This window comes from Xenopus laevis, chromosome 7S (assembly GCF_017654675.1).
Source record: "Xenopus laevis strain J_2021 chromosome 7S, Xenopus_laevis_v10.1, whole genome shotgun sequence".
Taxonomy (NCBI): domain Eukaryota; kingdom Metazoa; phylum Chordata; class Amphibia; order Anura; family Pipidae; genus Xenopus; species Xenopus laevis.
In genome coordinates, this window is record NC_054384.1 from 81,071,500 (window position 1) to 81,091,061 (window position 19,562).

General features: G+C 40.1%; 1 protein-coding gene across 4 annotated transcripts; it reads right to left on the bottom strand.

Moving 5' to 3' along the window:
- Window positions 1–11,981: 11,981 nt before the first annotated feature.
- aurkaip1.S (aurora kinase A interacting protein 1 S homeolog) lies at window positions 11,982–19,560 on the bottom strand. Of its 4 annotated transcripts, none has more exons than XM_041570598.1 (4): window positions 19,542–19,560; window positions 16,132–16,230; window positions 14,730–15,172; window positions 11,982–12,527 (listed from the first exon to the last, which is right to left on the bottom strand). In XM_041570598.1, exons 2-4 carry the CDS (start codon window positions 16,181–16,183, stop codon window positions 12,429–12,431), a joined length of 594 nt encoding a protein of 197 aa, XP_041426532.1. In that variant the 5' UTR covers window positions 16,184–16,230; window positions 19,542–19,560; the 3' UTR covers window positions 11,982–12,428.
- Between the last annotated feature and the right edge of the window lie 2 nt (window positions 19,561–19,562).

The following is a 19,562-nucleotide window of genomic DNA, read 5'->3' on the forward strand; positions in this document are numbered from 1 at the left end:
ATTGGCTATCAATAATATTTTTGTATGTAATCTCTATGTCCAGTGTATACACCCATTGATTGAACAGCACTGCTCAATATGTTGCTGCTTTATAAATGAGTGTTGACAGTAATAGCAATAACTAGAGAGGTACATTTCCTGAAGAAAATGTGAGTGGTGCTTGCCGTGGCAAAACTCAGGCCCAAATCTGATTGGCTGTTGTTGCCCCGCCCCTTTTTTTCCTAATTGTGAACCACAGTCACTCAGTGACTAACATACCAAAGTTTGGGAATGCTGTCATTTAATGTGTAAAAATGGCAGCATTTCTATTTTTTTCTATTGAAAATCAATGAATGAAATTTGATTGGTTGTTGGTGGCTCCGCCCACTTTTTCTAAACTTGAAGTGGAAACCCCCAGCGACCACATTTGTGATATTCAAGGTCCCTGACATCAATACTGAGAGAATGGCAGCCTTCTTAATTTTTCCCATTAAAACCAATCAAAGAAATCTGATTGGTTGGTTTTGGCTCCACCCACTTTTCTTAATTTTAATCCCAGTCCCCCAGTGACCAACTGTGCCAACTTTGAGGACCCTGCCATTAACCGTCTAAGAGCGGCAGCAGTTTAACATTTTCCTATTTAATTGAATGGCTGAAATTTGATTGGCTGTTGTAGACTCCGCCCACTTTTTGTAAATTTTGGCTGCAGTCACCCAGTGACCCACGGTGCCAAGTTTGGGAGCTCTGGCTTTATTACTGTGAGAATTACAGCTGTTTACATTTTCTCATTGAAGTCAATAGGGAAAATCTGATTGGTTGTTTGCGGCTCCGCTCACTTTTTTGGGTCCCCAAAATAGGACAGAAAAGTCACAACACCCCATTCCCGAATAAGCTGAACGGTTTGACACCTCATTCATGGGTCTGCGACAAACTAATTATTCGATAAATTCCCCATTATAAGTCAATGGGGCAAATTTGGGGACCTCTCCTGCCCCGGGGGTAAAACTTATACCCTCGTGTGGGGTATCATCTGACACAGGTCGCAAACCTCTTCAAATGTGGTAAATTTAACGTTTCTACAAGATTCCCTCTCTGCGCTAGAATCCGTCAAAAGTTGGCCTCAATGTTAATCTATGGGACTTTTCGGGGTGGTTAATTGCCCCCGCAAGGGGCAATTAACCACCCACCCCTTAGAAAAGTCATACCACCCCATTCCCGATTAAGCCGCACGATTTGACACCTCATTCATGGGTCTAGGACAAACGGTGCGGGACTAGTTACGCGCCAAACTTTCATACGGAAGAAGAATAAAAATAAGTTTGCAAGATAACAGTAGTGATGCTTTGCTTCGCAAGCACCACTAATAAGCAATGTAAGTGTACATCCCCTACAGTATAATATCTCTGTATTACACAGCATTAAAAGCACTCCATTTCACAGCACAACCTCTCCCAACTTGTGTCTCAACACACCAACACACAACCTCCTCCTTTTGCTCTTGCTTTCCCCAGTGCACTTTTGCTCCCAGAACTACATTACACACCCAGTGTCCCAAAACAAGTGAATATTGAGCCCTCACTCTAGCTGCTTTCCTTGTTCAAGTTTAAGATTTCTGAAAGCTGATGGGATCTTCCAAAACCAGACTGAAAATGATACAAATCATCATTTGTATGCCATGGCAGTCTCCTGGTTACCAGTTGTGAAAGGAGGACATATACAGTAGAACCCCCATTTTATGTTTTTCAGGGGACTAGAAAATAAATGGTGTAAAATCCAGGAAAATGTCAAATCAGGGAAACGTATTACGCATAATATATAGGTGAGGCCACAAAACAACAAATGAGGGAAAACTTAAAATTAGGGGATGTAAAATAGAGGTTTAATTTGTTTTAATTACTCTGCATTGTATCATTTTTGTCAAACCCAAGAGTGAAGCAGTTCCCAGTATTTGTGGGTTATAAGCCTTGAAGGGTTAATGCAGATTTATACTGAGCTCTGACACACACAGAACGTTTAATTTTCCTGTCCCTGGAAACATGTTATTGTCAGAGCTGCACATTCTTGTGGTTTGGAACACTGTTAAGGGAATATTCTGACTGCTGCATGTCTCATGCTGGCATAGCATTTTCAGCGTATACTCTGATCTCTTCTATTTAGAAATTAATTAGGCACAATATACATTGACCTTGGTGTTGCACCACCAGTAGTGAAACATCAAGCCAAAACTGCATGCAGAACTTTAATTCTTCTGTTGCCCTAGGAAGGTGTCTTAGTGGCATTATGCATAATTCGGATAGGGTAGCCACGTGGCTGGTATTCTATTAGCCTGGTTGGTAAAAAACAATTGTTGATGCCAATGTACAGGGCCAGAACTAGGGGTAGGCAGAAAAGGCACAATGATTGGGTGGCACATACCCCCTTCTACCTTCCTAACTCTGGCCCTGTACATTGGATCAGTAGCTGTGACAAGTGTGGTCCTGGGGAATAGGAGAGAGAGGTGATGCTGAGTGGGTCCGAGAGGATTTGGGAGCATTGCAAAACCGAAAGGTAGGAATGTAGTTATCAATAGGGTTGCAACATGGCTGTTTTTTTTTTTTTTTCCAGAAAAGGTGCCAAGAGGGTGCGATTTGCGCAAGGTGAGGCTGGAGAAATGCCTTGGGCGTCCTACTGTGTTGGCCTCACTCTGGATGCCAATGAAACTTAAAAATGGTGGAAACTCAAAATGTGGATCTGCTCCCTTAAAAAAGGGTTGACATGTGGCTAAAAGCAGATAGTATATGAGATCTTAGAGTTGCAGCAGGAGGGCCACATGATGGCTATCTCTGAGCTTTGTACTGAAAATGTATGATAATTGTTACACAAAATATGTTCTTTGTAATTTTATTTATGTTTTCAACTGGCACCCACTGATGTTGGGGGCCCAGGCAAATGGCCTCTCTGTCCTGCCCTAAAACAGTTCCTGATGAGGAATATGCACCAATTTTCATCAATCCAGAAGCAGACACCAATCAAGGGCATAGGGAAGTGATCATTCTGCAATATTTAGGAACAGCATACATTGTTCCACTTTGCTTATCTTTGTTAGCACAGCAGTTTAACTTGATTCTTTCAATTCTTTTTTCCAACCTGAGGAAAAAAATGCATCCACTCATTAAACTAGAGTGCCGACCTAACTGGAGCTATAAATGTGGCTGGATTTTGTGTGACTCTAGGCTGGTCTGGGCTGCCTGCTCACCAGAAAATATGGGTGCCATGTTTCCCGTGAGACTTGCCTAGGCTCAAGCCTTTGTGGCCTTCCTTCTGATCCTGGTTATAAAGCATTTGCCAAAGATGGGCAAATGCAAATAAAAAAATCATCAAGGTTAGAAACATTAATGATGAGAAATTAGTCTTGGGACAGAACTGGGGATAGTCCCCTTTTTAAATTATTAACATGCTAGAACATGTTAAGAGAAGGAAAGAAGAAGAAAAAATGAATAAAAAAGCCTTTCCCTCTTTATCGCTAGTATAACACATGATAAAAGGAAAAGGTGAATTGATGTATTTGTCTTTTATTCCTCCCTAGTGGGAGATGAAAAATGCCCCTCCCCCAACAGATCACTCCCCAATGTATCCAACTGCAGCCTCAAGGAAAATCGCCATGGAGGGGGTGGGGTTACATTACTGGCAACCAGCCTGTGACAAGAGGGTTTGGGGTGCTACAAGGAGCAGAGGGAATGAATAAGAGTTTGACAGACATTGATAGCCAAGAGGCTGAGAAATACCCAAAAATCAATAAATGACCCCCAACGTTTCTTTATGTTTTAGCTGATAGTCCACAAGGGTCCCAGTTTAGTGAGGGCACTAACCAAGTGAATGGTAGCAGGTGCCAGTAGTTATTTTTATGATTTATGTTTGTGTGAATGCTGATGGGCACCCCTCTGGTTCAATTAATTAAATTAGAAAGTGCCACGTGTTATGGATCCAGCAAGCTAACACCAGTCACATCTCACATTCTTCCTTTTCAGCTTTTACCACCTACCATTCACATTCTATTCTTTCCTGCTTTCTGGTTTAGAATGGACTTTTCTCTCTTCTGCCAAGCACAAGAAACTAGTAGTAGCAGGTATTATTTACAATTATTCAAGTTAGCCTTGTGCATGCCTGGAAAATATCTGAGAAACACCTTTTTTTTTACATCCAACTTTGGTCTACTATATGAACTATTATTCCCACCAGAGTTGATTTGTGCACACCTGCCAAATATAGAACTATGCATTAGTCCTTCTTATCTGGCTTAATTTCCAGCCTGATGTTTTCACCTTCTCTTCTATCAATCCTCACACGATCCATGAAAATCCCATACAGTAAGAGCTGTTCTTAAATACAGCAGTGGCCGGATGGGGAGTTTTGTTGCCCACGATTTTTAATGCACGACTGTGGGCAATAAATCTATCAAAAATGCCTCTCCATTGGAAATAACTGAAATTGTCGGCTGTAAAACCTATCGCAAAGTCGCCCCAAAGTTTCCTCTCAAGGCAACTTCAGGCGACTTCTGAAGAACAAAGAAATGTGTTCGTTTTACTACTGGTGATTTTCAAAGCTGAAAAGAGTCAGAAGAAGGCAACTAATTTAAAAACTATAAAAAAATAATGAAGACCAATTAAGTTGCTTAGAATTGGCCATTCTTTAACACACTAAAAGTTAACTTAAAGGTGAACCACCCTTTTAATCGCATCAGCAGCACAGCACATGCTCCATGAGCCCTGGCCCGAAATCCATAAAACCATTGTTGCTCTGCCAATGAATCTTCTGTCTAGATCCAGGAATCTCTAACTTTTCAGATTTACGAACTAAAGTTTTTTTTTTTTTTTTTTTACCAAGAAGTGACAATACAGATTCTCAAATGTTTCCCCCACGCTACTTTAAAAGGAAATTGTAGAATGGAAAAGAAGTTTGCACTTAGACATGCACTGTGTTAATTGTGTTAAAATTAAAGCAATGCTTTTCTTATTGTGGTGAGCCTTTAATTTGTTATGCTGTTACAGTTTACCCATTTTAGAGAAATCGAATTAGGCTGCATAATTGGCGATTCAATTCAAATGATCTGGTGTATGTGTTAAAGCAGGAAACTCTTTGTAAATATGCCATTTTTTTAAAACCCTTTCCCAACTGTCAGGATGCCGATACCTAAATGTTGGCAATATCGGCCTGCCTGATTCATCTTTATATCACTCATTTAAGCAGAAAAGTCCCTAATCCAATTCCAGGAACACACTTCTTTCATTTTCTACACATAATATTACATGGAAATATTCAGTTGTGCCTTTGCACTTTTTAAACTCCCAAATTACTCTTAAATTAATGAATGTACTGAAAATCGGAGTTTGAAATAGACAAAATCAGGTTTCCACAATTCCTTGTTTTATTTTAAAATAACAAAGATTTGTTATTCCATTCAAAAACTAACATAGCCTTTCAGATCTGAAAAAAATGATGGACATCCTAGACTTATTATTTAGTAAAATACCCTCTAGAAAGAATAACTAACTCCTGTATACAGGCTTTGGACCTGTTATGCATAATGCTTGGGACTTGGGGTTTTCAGGATAATGGATTTTTTTCTCAATTTGGATCTTCATACCTTAAGTCTGCTAGAAAATCATGTAAACATTAAGTGGCACATTTACAAAGCTCGAGTGAAGGATTCGAATAAAAAAAATTTCGAATTTCAAAGTGTTTTTTTGGCTACTTCGACCATCGAATGGGCTAGTTCGACCTTCGACTACGACTTCGAATCGAACGATTCGAACTAAAAATCGTTCGATAATCGAAGTACTGTCTCTTTAAGAAAAACTTCGACCCCCTAGTTCGGCAGCTAAAAGCTACCGAACTCAATGTTAGCCTATGGGGAAGGTCCCCATAGGCTTGCCTATGTTTTTTGGATCGAAGGATATTCGTTCGATCGATGAATTAAAATCCTTCGAATCGTTCGATTCGAAGGATTTAATCGTTCGATCGTTCGATCGAAGTATTAGCGCTAAATCGTTCGACTTCGATATTCGAAGTCGAACGATTTTACTTCGATGGTCGAATATCGAGGGTTAATTAACCCTCAATATTCGACCCTTAGTAAATGTGCCCCTAAATAAACTGAATAGGCTGGTTTTGCTTTCAGTAAGGATGAATTATATCTTAGTTGGGATCATGACAAAGGCTTTGTTTTATTATTAAAGAGAAAACTGGAATCATTTTTAAAAATGTAGATTATTCGGATAAAATAGACTCTATGGGAGATGGCCTTTCCGTAATTCTGAGTTTTCTGAATAATAGGTTTCTGGATAACAGATCCCATACCTGTATTGATTTCATATAGATATGAATGAGCATCCTACAGCTCGCAATTACCAGTTTGGACCACATTTCTTTTGCAAACGGCTGCAGTTCTCCCAGATCTAAAGGATAACTTTTCCCAGCTGCAGATTTCAGATTAACTTTATACAAAGGTTCAATGGTATTTAGACCTGAACTCACTGCATTTTATCTTTTAACATTTCCTAGGTGGTTACAGAAGTGCATGTTCGGTCACTGTCCTTTTGGAAGACACAAGACCTGCTACAAAGACCTAACTTTCTGGCACTGGGTTTAACATTGCGCTATAAAATGCCTTGGTAAGGTTTTGATTTTATGATGCCATAACCAGACTCAAGGCACCCATTGCCACGAACAGCAAGGCAACTCCAAAACATCAATGAACCTCATCCATGTTTGATTGTAAGGGTGGTGGTATTCTCTTTGAAGGCTTTAATTTTTTCCTGGAAACAAAGAGATGCTGCGCTTTTTCAAGATGGATTTTGCCAAACTCCAGTTGAGTTTTCTTATGCTTCTCTGTCAGCAGTGGGGTCTTAATGGGTTTCCCATTCTAGATCCCCTTTTCGTTTAGTTGAAACCACTGTATCTTGTGTTTGAATGTCAGCTTGAATCAATCTGGCTGTCAAGGTTCTTTCACCACAATCGGAAAAATCCTCTGTAGTCTTTGGTTAATATTTCGCTAGTGTCCAACAAGGCAGTGCAATGGACCTCAAACATCTTGATAACATTGGGCATGTAGACAAATGCATCTTTGTTGGCGTGAACTTAACTTTCCGTTTGCATGTTTTTGGAGAAAATCAAGTCCTAGCTGTGTTCTCCATTAACCGTCGAAAAGCACAATTTGTAGGCCTATGACTAGAAGTCCAAGGTGATAAGAGTAAGATGTGCTACATGTTGCAAAGACTTGGTGGAAGAAAAGGGGACGGTCATGTATGTGAGAATGGACATTCCTGTGCAGAACAAACAGTACAGACAACCAGTTCTTCAGATAATGATATAAGGGTCAGATGCTTGGTAATGGAATGAGTCACTTCCATTTTAAGTCATGGCACATATGGAAGAGGGCTTTGGCAGAGTTGCATGATTACATTCAGTTACCTTCTGAAAGGGAAGGGCTTTTAAATAGACATATGCAATTTACACAACACATACCATTTATAAAGTTATTAGAGCATGGAAACATTTACATGGACACTAAGATTTTTTTTACACATTTCTGGCAACAGCTACAGAGGAAGCAAATAAAGAGTTGAGTAACTAGCCATGCGAATTTAATTAAGTAAATACCCATCTCGAGAGTCAGAACTTCCTGACCTTCTGTTGTTTCTGGCTCTCATAGGATGCTCAAACAATACCACAAGGGGAGTCTTCAAGGAAAAACTGCTTCTGAGCAAATGTATATGAACCCCTATACATGCACTTATTTGTATTCCCAGACAGTGTGTGAGTGTTGCTGGAGTATCAGTTGTATACAGTCATCCAATAAGATCTTGCAGAGTCTTTTGTATGTTTTTTTTTCTCCATGAATACATCAGCAATCGATTTTTAAAAATATTTTGGCATGCCCTGCAGGGAAATCTTTCAAAATGGTCTCCATTAAATGTACAGAACTCTCTGCCTGTGGCTTAAAGGTGGCCATACTCGGGCAGATTTTGTTGGCGCTATTTGAATGATCTTATCATTTTAACGATTGTTTGAACAAATGATTCACTTATCCCCGGTAAATATATATGAGACATATGAGGAGACTTTAGTCATAATTTGTTGTGTAGGCTGCAAGATCTAACACATATTATACAATGGCTGTCTGTCCCTTTGTTTACTTATGCAAAAGGCATTCGCAGTTGTCGATGATTATTTGACTTACCATCCACTGAGCATTTCATTGTCTCACAACGAAAATGTTGAGACCTGTCCAATCGACTGGTGGGGACAATTTTGTTGGGCCAATTCGATCATTTTATCGGATTGAGCTATAATTGGTGGTTGCACACAACACAACAAAATCTGCACGTGTCAGAGGACATTTGTACTGCAGTAAAATCAGTTTTTCAGCCTGTCATTGTTTTTCAGACCATTCTTGCAGGTGATCGCTGCACTTTCCTACTAATCTATTGCAGCTATACTTCCATCATGTTTATCATGTTCTAAAGGGCGAAGTGGCCGTCTCTAGTGTAAATGACGGTTGTCGCCATAAATCCAATCCACAGGGACATGACCAATTTACTAACAGGTGTAGAGGACAATTCACTAGTGAAAGAGGCTGACGCTAACATAGTTTCGCACCCTAGCGCCAGGCGAATTTTTGTTCAGGCGAACAATCATTACTCCGCGAATTCACTAAAGTGCGAATTTTACAGAACTTTACCTCTTTTGCCAAAGTTTCCTTGGCCACTTTAGAAATATGGCATTAGAGGATCTCTTTTGTATTTATTTTGTTTACTTATTACTTGTATCACTTCAAGCACTTGCACCAAAATCATATTTAAGACCTATATGTACCCGCACTATTGAAATTGACCTAAGTGTAAGTGTACTAAGTTTTACTAGGCAGAAACAAACGTTAGCAAAAGTTCACTATGCAATGCTCGTGCTGGCAAATTAATACTAGCGAAAATTTGCTCCTTTAGTGAATATGCCCCATTGAGTTCTATAGAAGGAAAGCAAAGAAATTCCTGTGACGGATGGGGGAAGGGTATTATATTGGTAGAGACTGCACACCTTCAATCCCCAAAGGTCCTATTGGGGATAAAAAACAATTTATGAAAATAAATAGAAGGTGGACTGCAAAACCAATATATTAAAAGAACAATTTATTATATAATCACAAAAACACTGGCCGGCCAGAAAACACAGTGAATAAATTATGAATAAATAATTCTAAAATCAGTTTTGCAGTCCACCTTCTATTTACTATCGCTATAGAAGGAAAGTACAAATTCTATAGCATACACTATCAACCTCCGTGTTATTGTGGTTGGTGAAACTTAAAGGTTGGTGGCCATTGTGAGGTGAACCCAGGGCCGGAACTAGGGATAGGCAGAGTAGGCACGTGCCTAGGGTGCAAAGCTGGGGGGTGCCAGGCACGTACTTACCTGCCAAATACCCCATGTCCGGTCCCCTCTCTCCTAGGTGATTTGTGCTACCATGCACGTAGATTTACGGAAATTCACACACGATGCGCGCAAGCATCAATTCACGCATGCATGTTCCACTTCGGCGCAGAGATCGCCCAGGTTACCTAGGACATCTGGCTGATCTGGCCCGGCTCTGGGAGAACGCATATCCTAATATCAGCCCGATGCTATTTATAGGATATAATAGCTAATATTTCAGGCAAACAAATATTTTCCTTAAAAAAAACACAGTGAAATGTTTGTTTGAATAACTAATAGCATGATCTAGGGAAGAAAACATGAAAAAAAAGTATGGATGAAAAAACAAAGTCCATACAGCCCTATGCATCTCTGTGTATTATTATTATTATTATAGTGATCCCAAATAAGGTCCATTGTTCCCTTACACAAGCAAATGGATACTACCAATCAAGGTTTCTTATAAAATGCCACCAGTTAACAAACTTGCTAATTTCTTCAACTCAATAAGTGTCAACGTCTAAAATAAATAACAGAGCAGAAATACACTTTCACATTTCCAGAAACTAGACTGTCTACTGTCTAACGTTACTGTAAGCATCAGTCATTTCCTCTTGGCAGGGACCCTTCCTGGACACCGTCAGCTCTCATGTCGCAGGGGACTGAATATAGAGCACAGAGCATCCTCAGATCAATGTTGAGTCAGCCATCTTTTAATCTCTCACTCACTTATGTTTGATGGGTATCTCTGAGGGAAAAGTAGTTTTATATAATTTCTCTACTTATTACAAGTAGATCTGGCTTGTTGGAAGCAAAGATAGTTTTAGCATAACTGAGCAGTCAAGTATATACTTGGTGCCATCTGCTGGTTAATTATGTTCTGGCACAAATAATCTGCACTAAAGCTGTTTAGCATGCACTCCATGCAATAAAGTTAAATATAACAAAAGGAAGTTGTTGTACCCATGATTGTTGTACTATGGCATCAGCTACATGTGCAGGTCTCAGAAATGGCCGGTCTAAGCCATGTTAGAATCAACTGTCTAGAACTGGTGTGTAGGTAGCCAATATCTCTAGTTATTACCATCTGAAATAAATTAAATATAAATAAGTTAGGATAATTCTGTCAGGTCATCTTGTTGTTTGCGACCATATAGTCTATACTGAGAAAACAATGCAGAATTGCATTGCCATTCACTAATGAGATTAAAATAAAGTTAACAAGAGTCATTTTACTATAGATAGTACCACCTCTGCTGTACAGACTAATAATATTTCCTGCACATCTAGTCATTCTTAAAAGAGAACTAAAGCTTAACGAAAGAAGTAGCTAGAAATGTTATACATTACCTTTTGGTCTTCTTTGCCAGCCCAGGGCAACCGCAGTCCTTTAGCAGGGGAGATCTGTGTCTCCAAAGATGCCCCAGTAGCTCCCAATCTTCTTTTCTACTGATTCACTGCACATGCTCTGTGCTGCTGTCACTTACTGAGCTTAGGGGCCCACTCACAATATACTGTATATACAGAATAGAAATGTCACAACATAAGGCTGATTAGTAAATAATACAGATAATTACTACATGGCAGCACAGAAACCAGTGCAATTAGCATCAGAATTTAATAATCAGCCTCATAGCATCAGCTTATATTACAGTCCAACCTCATTTTCTGCTTGATAATTTGCAATGATCCCTAACATTAGCTTCTGAACAGCTGCTCAGAGCCCACTGAGCATGGGAGTGTCACAGACACTTTCCAAGATGGTGACCCCCGGTGACAAGTTTGAAGTCCTGGATCATTGCTGCTATTGAGAAGCTGAAACTTCAGGCTGGTGCAATAGGTTACCCCCAAAAACCTGCGGTACCCTGCGGGTTGCGGGTAGAAGTTCCGGATGTGGGTATAGATGCGAGTCAGCGGTTCTGCGGGTCAGGCCGCAGGTCTTCTCAATAGCGATTTTTACTCCTTTCACACCTACTTCCGATGATGTCACTTCCGGTTTACAATGACAGCACTTCCTGATTCATGATGGTCAGCGGGTCGCGGGTCCGGGTTGTGGATAGGGTTGCCACCTTTCAATAAAATTTGCACCGGCCGGTGCTGGGGGAGGTAAAAAGAAATGGGACGTGGCGTCAAAGGGGAGCGGGGAGTGACTGCAAAGAGGGCGGATTTGTGGTGTGCAATTGGACGTGACGTCAAAGGGGGCGGGGCAAGACGTCAAAGGGGGCGGCGTGCAATTGGCCAGGCACAAAGAAAAGGTAGATTTTGTGCAGATTGGGGCAGGCCAAGGGCTTTAGTTTACCGGCAGCTACATTTCCAGTAAATTTGTAATACCGGTCCCGGCCTTGGCGGGTGTTTTACTTTACTTGCGGGTCGGGTAGCGGGTAAGAATGCGGGTTGCAGGTTGCGGGTAGGGTTCCAAAAAATGGACCCGTGCAGGACTCTAGTTCAGTATATAAAATATGACATTTTTAGCCATTCATTTTTTGGGTTTAGTTCTCCTTTTAAATTCTGTGGCATAGAATAATGAGGAAAATAATGAGGCCTGTATTTGCAAAGTTATCTTACAAACCATTTATTTTAGCACAACTTGGAGTTTATGCTGGAAACAAAGTTATTGACATGCAACAGCAAAAAATGCACACTGCCTAAATCTGCTGTGTGATGAAATATTACAAATCACCACGAATAGTACTATTTTCCTGGATATCACATTGAGATAAACCCTGAAGAAGTCAGGATGTTGGAAGTCTTCACCAGTACCAGATACACGTGCCAGAGTCAATGTTGCATAAATAAGATAAAAATGGTCCTTGGTGTACAAAGGTGATTAGGTAAAGTTCCTTTTGAATAACTGCCGGCGCTTCCCAATCAATTATCAAGGTAGCTGGAATATTTGCTGCTGCCATGAGTTTGTATATTAGGCAATGCGGTGCATTTAAATCTCTCATAACTGTATTCTCTGTGCCAAAAATAATAGTAACGAGTTCTTCAATGCCCCTGAAATCAATATTTTACATAAATCTTTGGAACCTGCCAACCATCTGGTGCTTTCTCTAGTCCAGCCTTCTTCCAGATGCGTTTTAAGTCTTTTTCGAATCGTGCCTGCAAAAGACGTGAGCAATACATATATTACATATAGATAGGAATGAATAACTACACAGATCAAGAAAAGGCGATTCAACCCAGAACTTTACTAGAAAGGGAAATAATAAAACATTTAACCTCCCACCATGGGAAGCAACGACAGCCTACACAAGACAAGGCTGCTTCTTTACTAAAACAGGTGTTCAATTGTACTAGTGCAGCTGCCCATAGCAACCATTTATATTTCTGCTTTATTACTGATGATTGCTTTGCTTTATTATTGATAATGATTGAATGATTAGCAATTTATATTGATAATGCTAATTATTGACTGCTTGCTATGGGAAATGTTTCTTGTGCATCAGTCCTAAAATGGCAAACAGCCAGTAAAAATTCAGTAACACCTTCATTGGAACTGCATGAGGCAAATGGCTCAAATATATAGAGAAAAAATACAGGTATGGGACCTGCTATCCAGAATGCATGGGATCAGGGGTTTTTAGGTAAGGGGTAATTCCATAATTTGGATCTTCCCCCCCTACCCTGTGTAGACCAACATCCCTCCTCCCCCACAGCCTAACTGCCCCCCGGGCAAATGCCCCTAATTTTTTACTTACCCCTCCGTGCAGATCTGGCCTCGGGAGTTCACGGACGCCATCTTCTTTTTTTGGTCTTCTTCAGAATCTGAGCGGAGTTTCGGCGCATGCACAGTTGGAGTAAATTTCTATTCCCGAACAAGTGAGCATGCGCTTGAAAGTCACAAAAATTTCAGAGAAATGTTATTCATTAACCAATATGTGGGCCAGAAACTCCGCTCAGATTCTGAAGAAGACCGAAAAAAGAAGATGGCGTCCGTGAACTCCCGAGGCCAGATTTGCATGAAGGGGTAAGTAAAAAATTAGAAGCATTTGCCCGGGGGGGCAGTTAAGCTGTGGAGGAGGAGGGAGGTTGGTCTATGCAGGGTAGGGGTTTTTTCTAGAACGGGTTTGTTTCTCCTTTAACGGGGAACTCCACACAAACATTACTATAAATCACTTTTCAAACATTTTTAATGGTTTGGAACAGTTCCCTAAGCTTAGCCCCCTGCTGATCTCTCTGACTACTTTTCTGAGCTGGCTGACTACTGTTACTTTGTATCAACAGCCAGCTTTCCTCAGGCTGCTTCCTCCAAACTCCACAATTGCCTGCACGTGTGATTTTAATAAGGGACAGAACATCACTGTGCAATGCATTGTGAGTTATGTAGTTCCTGCATGCTGTCTGTAAGCTGTGGAGAAGTTGTTACAATTTGTAACATCAGTGTTTAGTCCCTCCTTTCCTGCCAGGATTTCAAATGATTTTCTGTTTCTGTTTAATGGGTTAACATAACACAGATCCGATACTTGTGCTATATCTCATTTTATGCAAGAAACCTCTAGGTTCAGAAAGTATTTATGTTATTCAATGTCGCTTACTACAATAAAGTTCCTGTCTTCAAAGATCTACAGGACAAACCACTTTGGGGCATGTACATTTTTTTCCCACTGCTTGGACCAACTAGCATTCGAAGCTGCTCTGTAGGTTCCTCAACTGCATTAAGAAATCTTTGCCATTTTCTGAGGGATGCAAAATAAACCAAAGATTATCTGCACTGTGAAATCTTTTGCAAACATGTTTTGTGCAAACAAGCAGGTGGCCAGAAACACTAGGAGTGAGTTTCACGATGCCAGAAAAAAAAATGCTACACTACACTACAACCCCCTGCAAGCTTTTAATAAAGATAAAATGAAAAGTATTCTGGCATTTGTAGGCCAGCAACAAATGCGTAAATTGAGGTTGTGAAAATAATATTTTTTAAACTGCAAAATAGATGTCAATGAATTTGTACCAGCAAGACTTACATATGGCTTCCAAGGAAAATTTCATATCAGATAAGCAAAGTTTGTGTACCGCCTCACATAATAACTTGCACCACAGTAGAGACCTACTCTAGGCAAGTGTTTCTCAAACTGTGAGGCTCAAGTTGCTGGACAATTGGAAACGTCCATCCCCATGCTATTAATAAGCAGATGATATAAAAATGCCCCAAAACTGCATTCCAATTGTTCAGTATCCAGCCTCTTCTGTAACGAGAATGAAATCTCAGAAAGCAAATATAACAGCAATAGTGATGTTGCAAATGGGTAAAGATAATTCTATGATGTTGTTACACTAGAGTTATTTACATTTAGAGCTCCATACCTGCTGCCTGTGCCGCCGTCCATTCCTTATCTTACGTTTTAAAAATTTCATGCGCTTTTGCAACTTCTTGTATTTGTGTTTGTTCATCTTTCTCCGTCGAATCTTCAGGACATTCTTACACTGTACTATATTCTGCTCGCTTGCGTTCTCATCCATATCTTTATCATTCTGATGCGTTGGGCAGGTATAGGAATTCTCTTGCTCCTGTGGCTCTATTTGAGATTTTACAACCTCAGGCTTGGGCAGAGAGTAACAGCTAGTAAGTAAACTTTCCAAAGGGCTTACGGACATCATGCGTGGTACCAGAATGTCATCGAGCTCTGGCTCCAAGCTCAACCAGTTATGTGGGGGAACCTGCTGTCTCTGAGTCAGTTGAGAGCTGTAACCTGCACAAAGAAGTTTGCGCTTCACAAACGTTGAGCAACTCCTTGGTGCGAAGCATCCTAGAAATATATATAATAAGATAAAATATTCCATTTTGCCCACAGGTCATCCCTAATATATGCAGTCAACCCAATAAATTTGAAATGCAATGGCACAATATTGTGCGTAAAAAGTTCAATGTTAAATTCAGTTAAGTTTCAGCACTCCTCCATTAGAAATAAATAACAAATATAAAGTAATTTTCTTTTTTTTTGTAAACTGGAAAACCTATAAGCAGAGCAAAGACTAAATAAGGGATGCACCGAATCCAGGATTCGGTTCAAGATTCAGCCTTTTTCAGCAGGATTCGGATTTGGCCGAATCCTTGTAACTGGTTAAACAGAATCCAAATTGGCATATGCAAATTATGGGCAGGAAGGGAATTCGTGTGACTTTTCGTCACAAAACAGGGAAGTGAAATTTTGTTTCCACTTTTTCCTTTCCCGCCCTAATTTGCATATTTAGATTAGGATTATGGGACATAACTGTTCAGTAAATTTGCAATTGATCCTTAGCATGCAGCTCAAATTCAAAAGCAACAGTTATGACCCATATGACCCCCCTCAAGTCACTGATTGGTTACTGCCTGGTAACCAATCAGTGGAAACCAAGAGAGCTGAAAAGCAGGAAGTAGTGTTCTGGCTATTATGTTAGACATCCAGTCACTCCAGCCTTTATACATTACATTTTTGACTAACTATATTGAAAATGTTCTATTTTGCACAGCTTATTTACCCAGTTTTTATTTTTACACTGAACAATTCCTTTAAAACTGTCCCATTACATCCTCAGACCACAATGAAACACATATTTTGGCACAGTAAATACACTACAGCTACATTTGGTTGCCTATATTCACTCCTTAATGCCATGATGCAAAGTAAATACTAAGAATGACAGAGTATTAAGTCACTATTTGCAAATAGAACTCCTCATATGTTCAGTCCCTGCTGTAGCCATATTCTGCTTTGTGGTTTACCTGCAAGTCTTGTAGCCGTAGCAATGCGTGAGGTTAGCCGTGTAAGCCACATGCTGGATGAGGAAGTATTTTGGCCAATTCAGAATAAAGAATCTCTCCCTGAAAGACAAAAAAAATCATTATATTTTTTATAATTCATTTAAAGGAATGTAAATGGCCACTTTTGTATAAAAAGAATAATTTTACTTTTGCATGGCCTAAAAAAAAATCTAAAAGATTTCATGACTGTGAGAGTTATAGTTCAAATAATACACTTGGTAGAACTAAGGAAAGGTTCTTAAAATCTCCAAAATTATTTGGCCATTGAAGGATAGTAGTGGGGTCATAAAACAGATATGAGATAAACTAAGTTTGCCCAGGTGCAGCAACCCACAGCAACTAGTGAGCAGGTAGCATTTACCAGTCACCTGTTTAAAAGCCTTATTGGCTTCCACTGTTTACTGCACTTGGGCAAATGTAGCACCTTTTATGTCATATTGTGGGTATTAGGCATATTCATAAATGCCTGTATTTTAGGCCAAAAACACCTGAAACATGGGCATAAAATAACTATTTATAAATCAGTGGAGTTATACTAACCCTAATCAATACAATGCTTTCAAGGTCAATTTTATCTATTAAAGGAGAACTAAAGCTTAAAGGGATACTGTCATGGGAAACAATTTTTTTTTCAAAATGAATCAGTTAATAGTGCTGCTCCAGCAGAATTCTGCACTGAAATCCATTTCTCAAAAGAGCAAACAGATTTTTTTATATTCAATTTTGAAATCTGACATGGGGCTAGACATATTGTCAATTTCCCAGCTGCCCCCAGTCATGTGACTTGTGCTCTGATAAACTTCAATAACTCTTAACTGGTGTACTGCAAGTTGGAGTGATATCATCCCCCTCCCTTTTCCCCCCCCCCACCTAACAAACAAAAGAACAATGGGAAGGTAACCAGATAACAGCTCCCTAACACAAGATAACAGCTGCCTGGTAGATCTAAGAACAACACTCAATAGTAAAAACCGATGACCCACTGAGACACATTCAGTTACATTGAGAAGGAAAAACAACAGCCTGCCAGAAAGCATTTCTCTCCTAAAGTGCAGGCACAAGTCACATGACCAGGGGCAGCTGGGAAATTGACAATATGTCTAGCCCCCTGTCAGATTTCAAAATTGAATATAAAAAAATCTGTTTGCTCTTTTGAGAAATGGATTTCAGTGCAGAATTCTGCTGGAGCAGCACTATTAACTGATTCGTTTTGAAAATTTTTTTTTTCCCATGACAGTATCCCTTTAACTAAAGAATTAGCTAGAAATGTTGTACATTATGTTTTGTGCTTCTGTACCAGCCCATGGCAACTACAGCAGTAAAGATCTGTGTCTCCAAAGATGCCCCAGTAGCTCCCCATCTTCTTTTCTGCTGATTCACTGCACATGCTCTGTGCTGCTGTCACTTACTGAACTTAGGGATCCACTCACAATGTACAGCACATATAGAATATAAATGTCACAATATCAGGCTGATTAGTAATTAATACAGATAATTACTACATGGCAGCACAGAACCAGGGCAATTAGCATCAGAACTTTATTATCAGCCCTGTAGCATCAGCTGTTATATTACAGACACCTCAATTTATGATTGATAATTTGTGATCCCTAAACTTAGCTTCTCATCAGCTGCTCTGAGCCCACTGAACATGTGAGTGTCGCAGACACTTTCCAAGAGTGTCTGCGACACTCACATGACCCCCTGTGACAAGTTTGAAATCCTGGATCATTGCTGCTATTGACAAGCTGAAACTTTAGGCTGGGGCAATAAATTCAGTATGTAAAATATGGCATTTTTAGCCATATTCATTTTTAGGGTTTAGCTGTCCTTTAAAGTGGACCATATTGCCTACATAATCCCTTGCTACAAAAATAAAATAGTAGCAGGAAACAAATGGAAAAAATAAGATAATGTAAATAAAATTTGTCATCAGACAAGCATCCCTTATTTAGTCTTTGCTCTGCTTATAGGTTTTTCAATTTACAAAAATAAAAAAAAAAATTACTTTAAACCTTGAGATTTGTTATTTATTTCAAATGGAGGAGTGCTGGAGCTAAACTGAATTTAACATTGAACTTTTTTACGCACAATGTTGTGCCATTGCTTGTGCTCCTCTTCAGAAAGCGATCGTGCGATCCATTGTGCGGCACTCGATTTCTCCTCCATGCCTTCCTTATAGGAGATAGCCAGGGAGGAGAAAACGAGCGCCGCACATTTCTGAAGAGGAGCGGAAGTGGAGTTTCGGTAAGTTATTTTTTTTAATAAAGGCTTTTCGATTTTAAAGTTTAATTTGTCTTGGCGTATATTTTTTTTTTTTCAATGTATACTAAAGAATTTATATAACATTTTTTTTGATGTTACTTGTCCTTTAAGTCCTGTAACGCAGGTAACCCAAACACTTTCGGCCAGGACACCTATATACACACCTCAGACTATATCCAGGTACCCTCATAATGAAACATTCATCCAAGAGCAGACATTAAACACTATCATTTGGCGACTCCATAATCTAAAAACCTGTTTAAAGGTAAAGTCGCAAGGGCATTTGTCTTTGGCCCCTAGCCTCACTAGGGCCACTAGTCACGTGTTATGGCACCAATACCTGTTCAACACCATCAACCAGGAGACCCTTCTTCACTAACTCTGGCCCTGAAGGTACTTCATTTCTTTCAGCAGCCTCACAGACACAAACACTAGGCTGTTTCATTCGTGAAATATATGAGCAAAGGACAGACCAACTGACAACCATTCATTCCCACTGCTCTGCAAAGTCAGGCCATACAGTGTGTGTGTTGCTAACAAATGGCTAAGCTTACACATGACAGTCTCCCTGTCTGACCCCCGTCCGTTTTCTTCTTAGATATCCTGTCCTTCCCTCAAATCATTCCCCTTTCTTGCAGCAGCTCTTGCAAAGGTTCCGGATGGATAGCGCTCCCTCTGGTGTCCAATAGGTGTCATTGCAGCCAGGCTGCAGCAGAGTCCCATTGATGTAGTCACCTGTACAAGAGCTGCCGAATGAGCAGCGATCATATTGTTTCATGACCCTCGCAGTGCTTGATATGAGTGACCGTGTAGTATAGAAATGGTTCCTTCCCACTGTAATGTTTGCTGATTCGCAGGTGCACGGTGCAATTGGCCCCAAACAAGCCTGGAATCGCAATCTGTGGGTTCTGGGAAATGCCAGAGAGGCTGCTATAACAAACCTCCCAACATTTAGGAAACAGAAAGAGGGACAAAAAGATTTGGCGCACCGTAGGGTTGCCATCCGGCAGGTATTTTACTGGCCTAGCTGGCAAAACACCTGCCAGTTGGTATTACAAATTTACCGGCAATATAGCTGCTGGCCTTGCCCTCGGGTGGAAACTTACCTTTACTTCATTATCTTGCCA

Bases quoted from the DNA above. Each gene is read 5' to 3' on its own strand.
- aurkaip1.S (XM_041570598.1), bottom strand. From the start codon at position 16,183: ATGTGGCTTACACGGCTAACCTCACGCATTGCTACGGCTACAAGACTT. The intron at 15,173-16,131 runs GTAAACCACAAA...ATATATTTCTAG, and splicing joins TACGGCTACAAGACTTGCAG to GATGCTTCGCACCAAGGAGT. The intron at 12,528-14,729 runs GTATGGAGCTCT...CGTCTTTTGCAG, and splicing joins GACGGCGGCACAGGCAGCAG to GCACGATTCGAAAAAGACTT.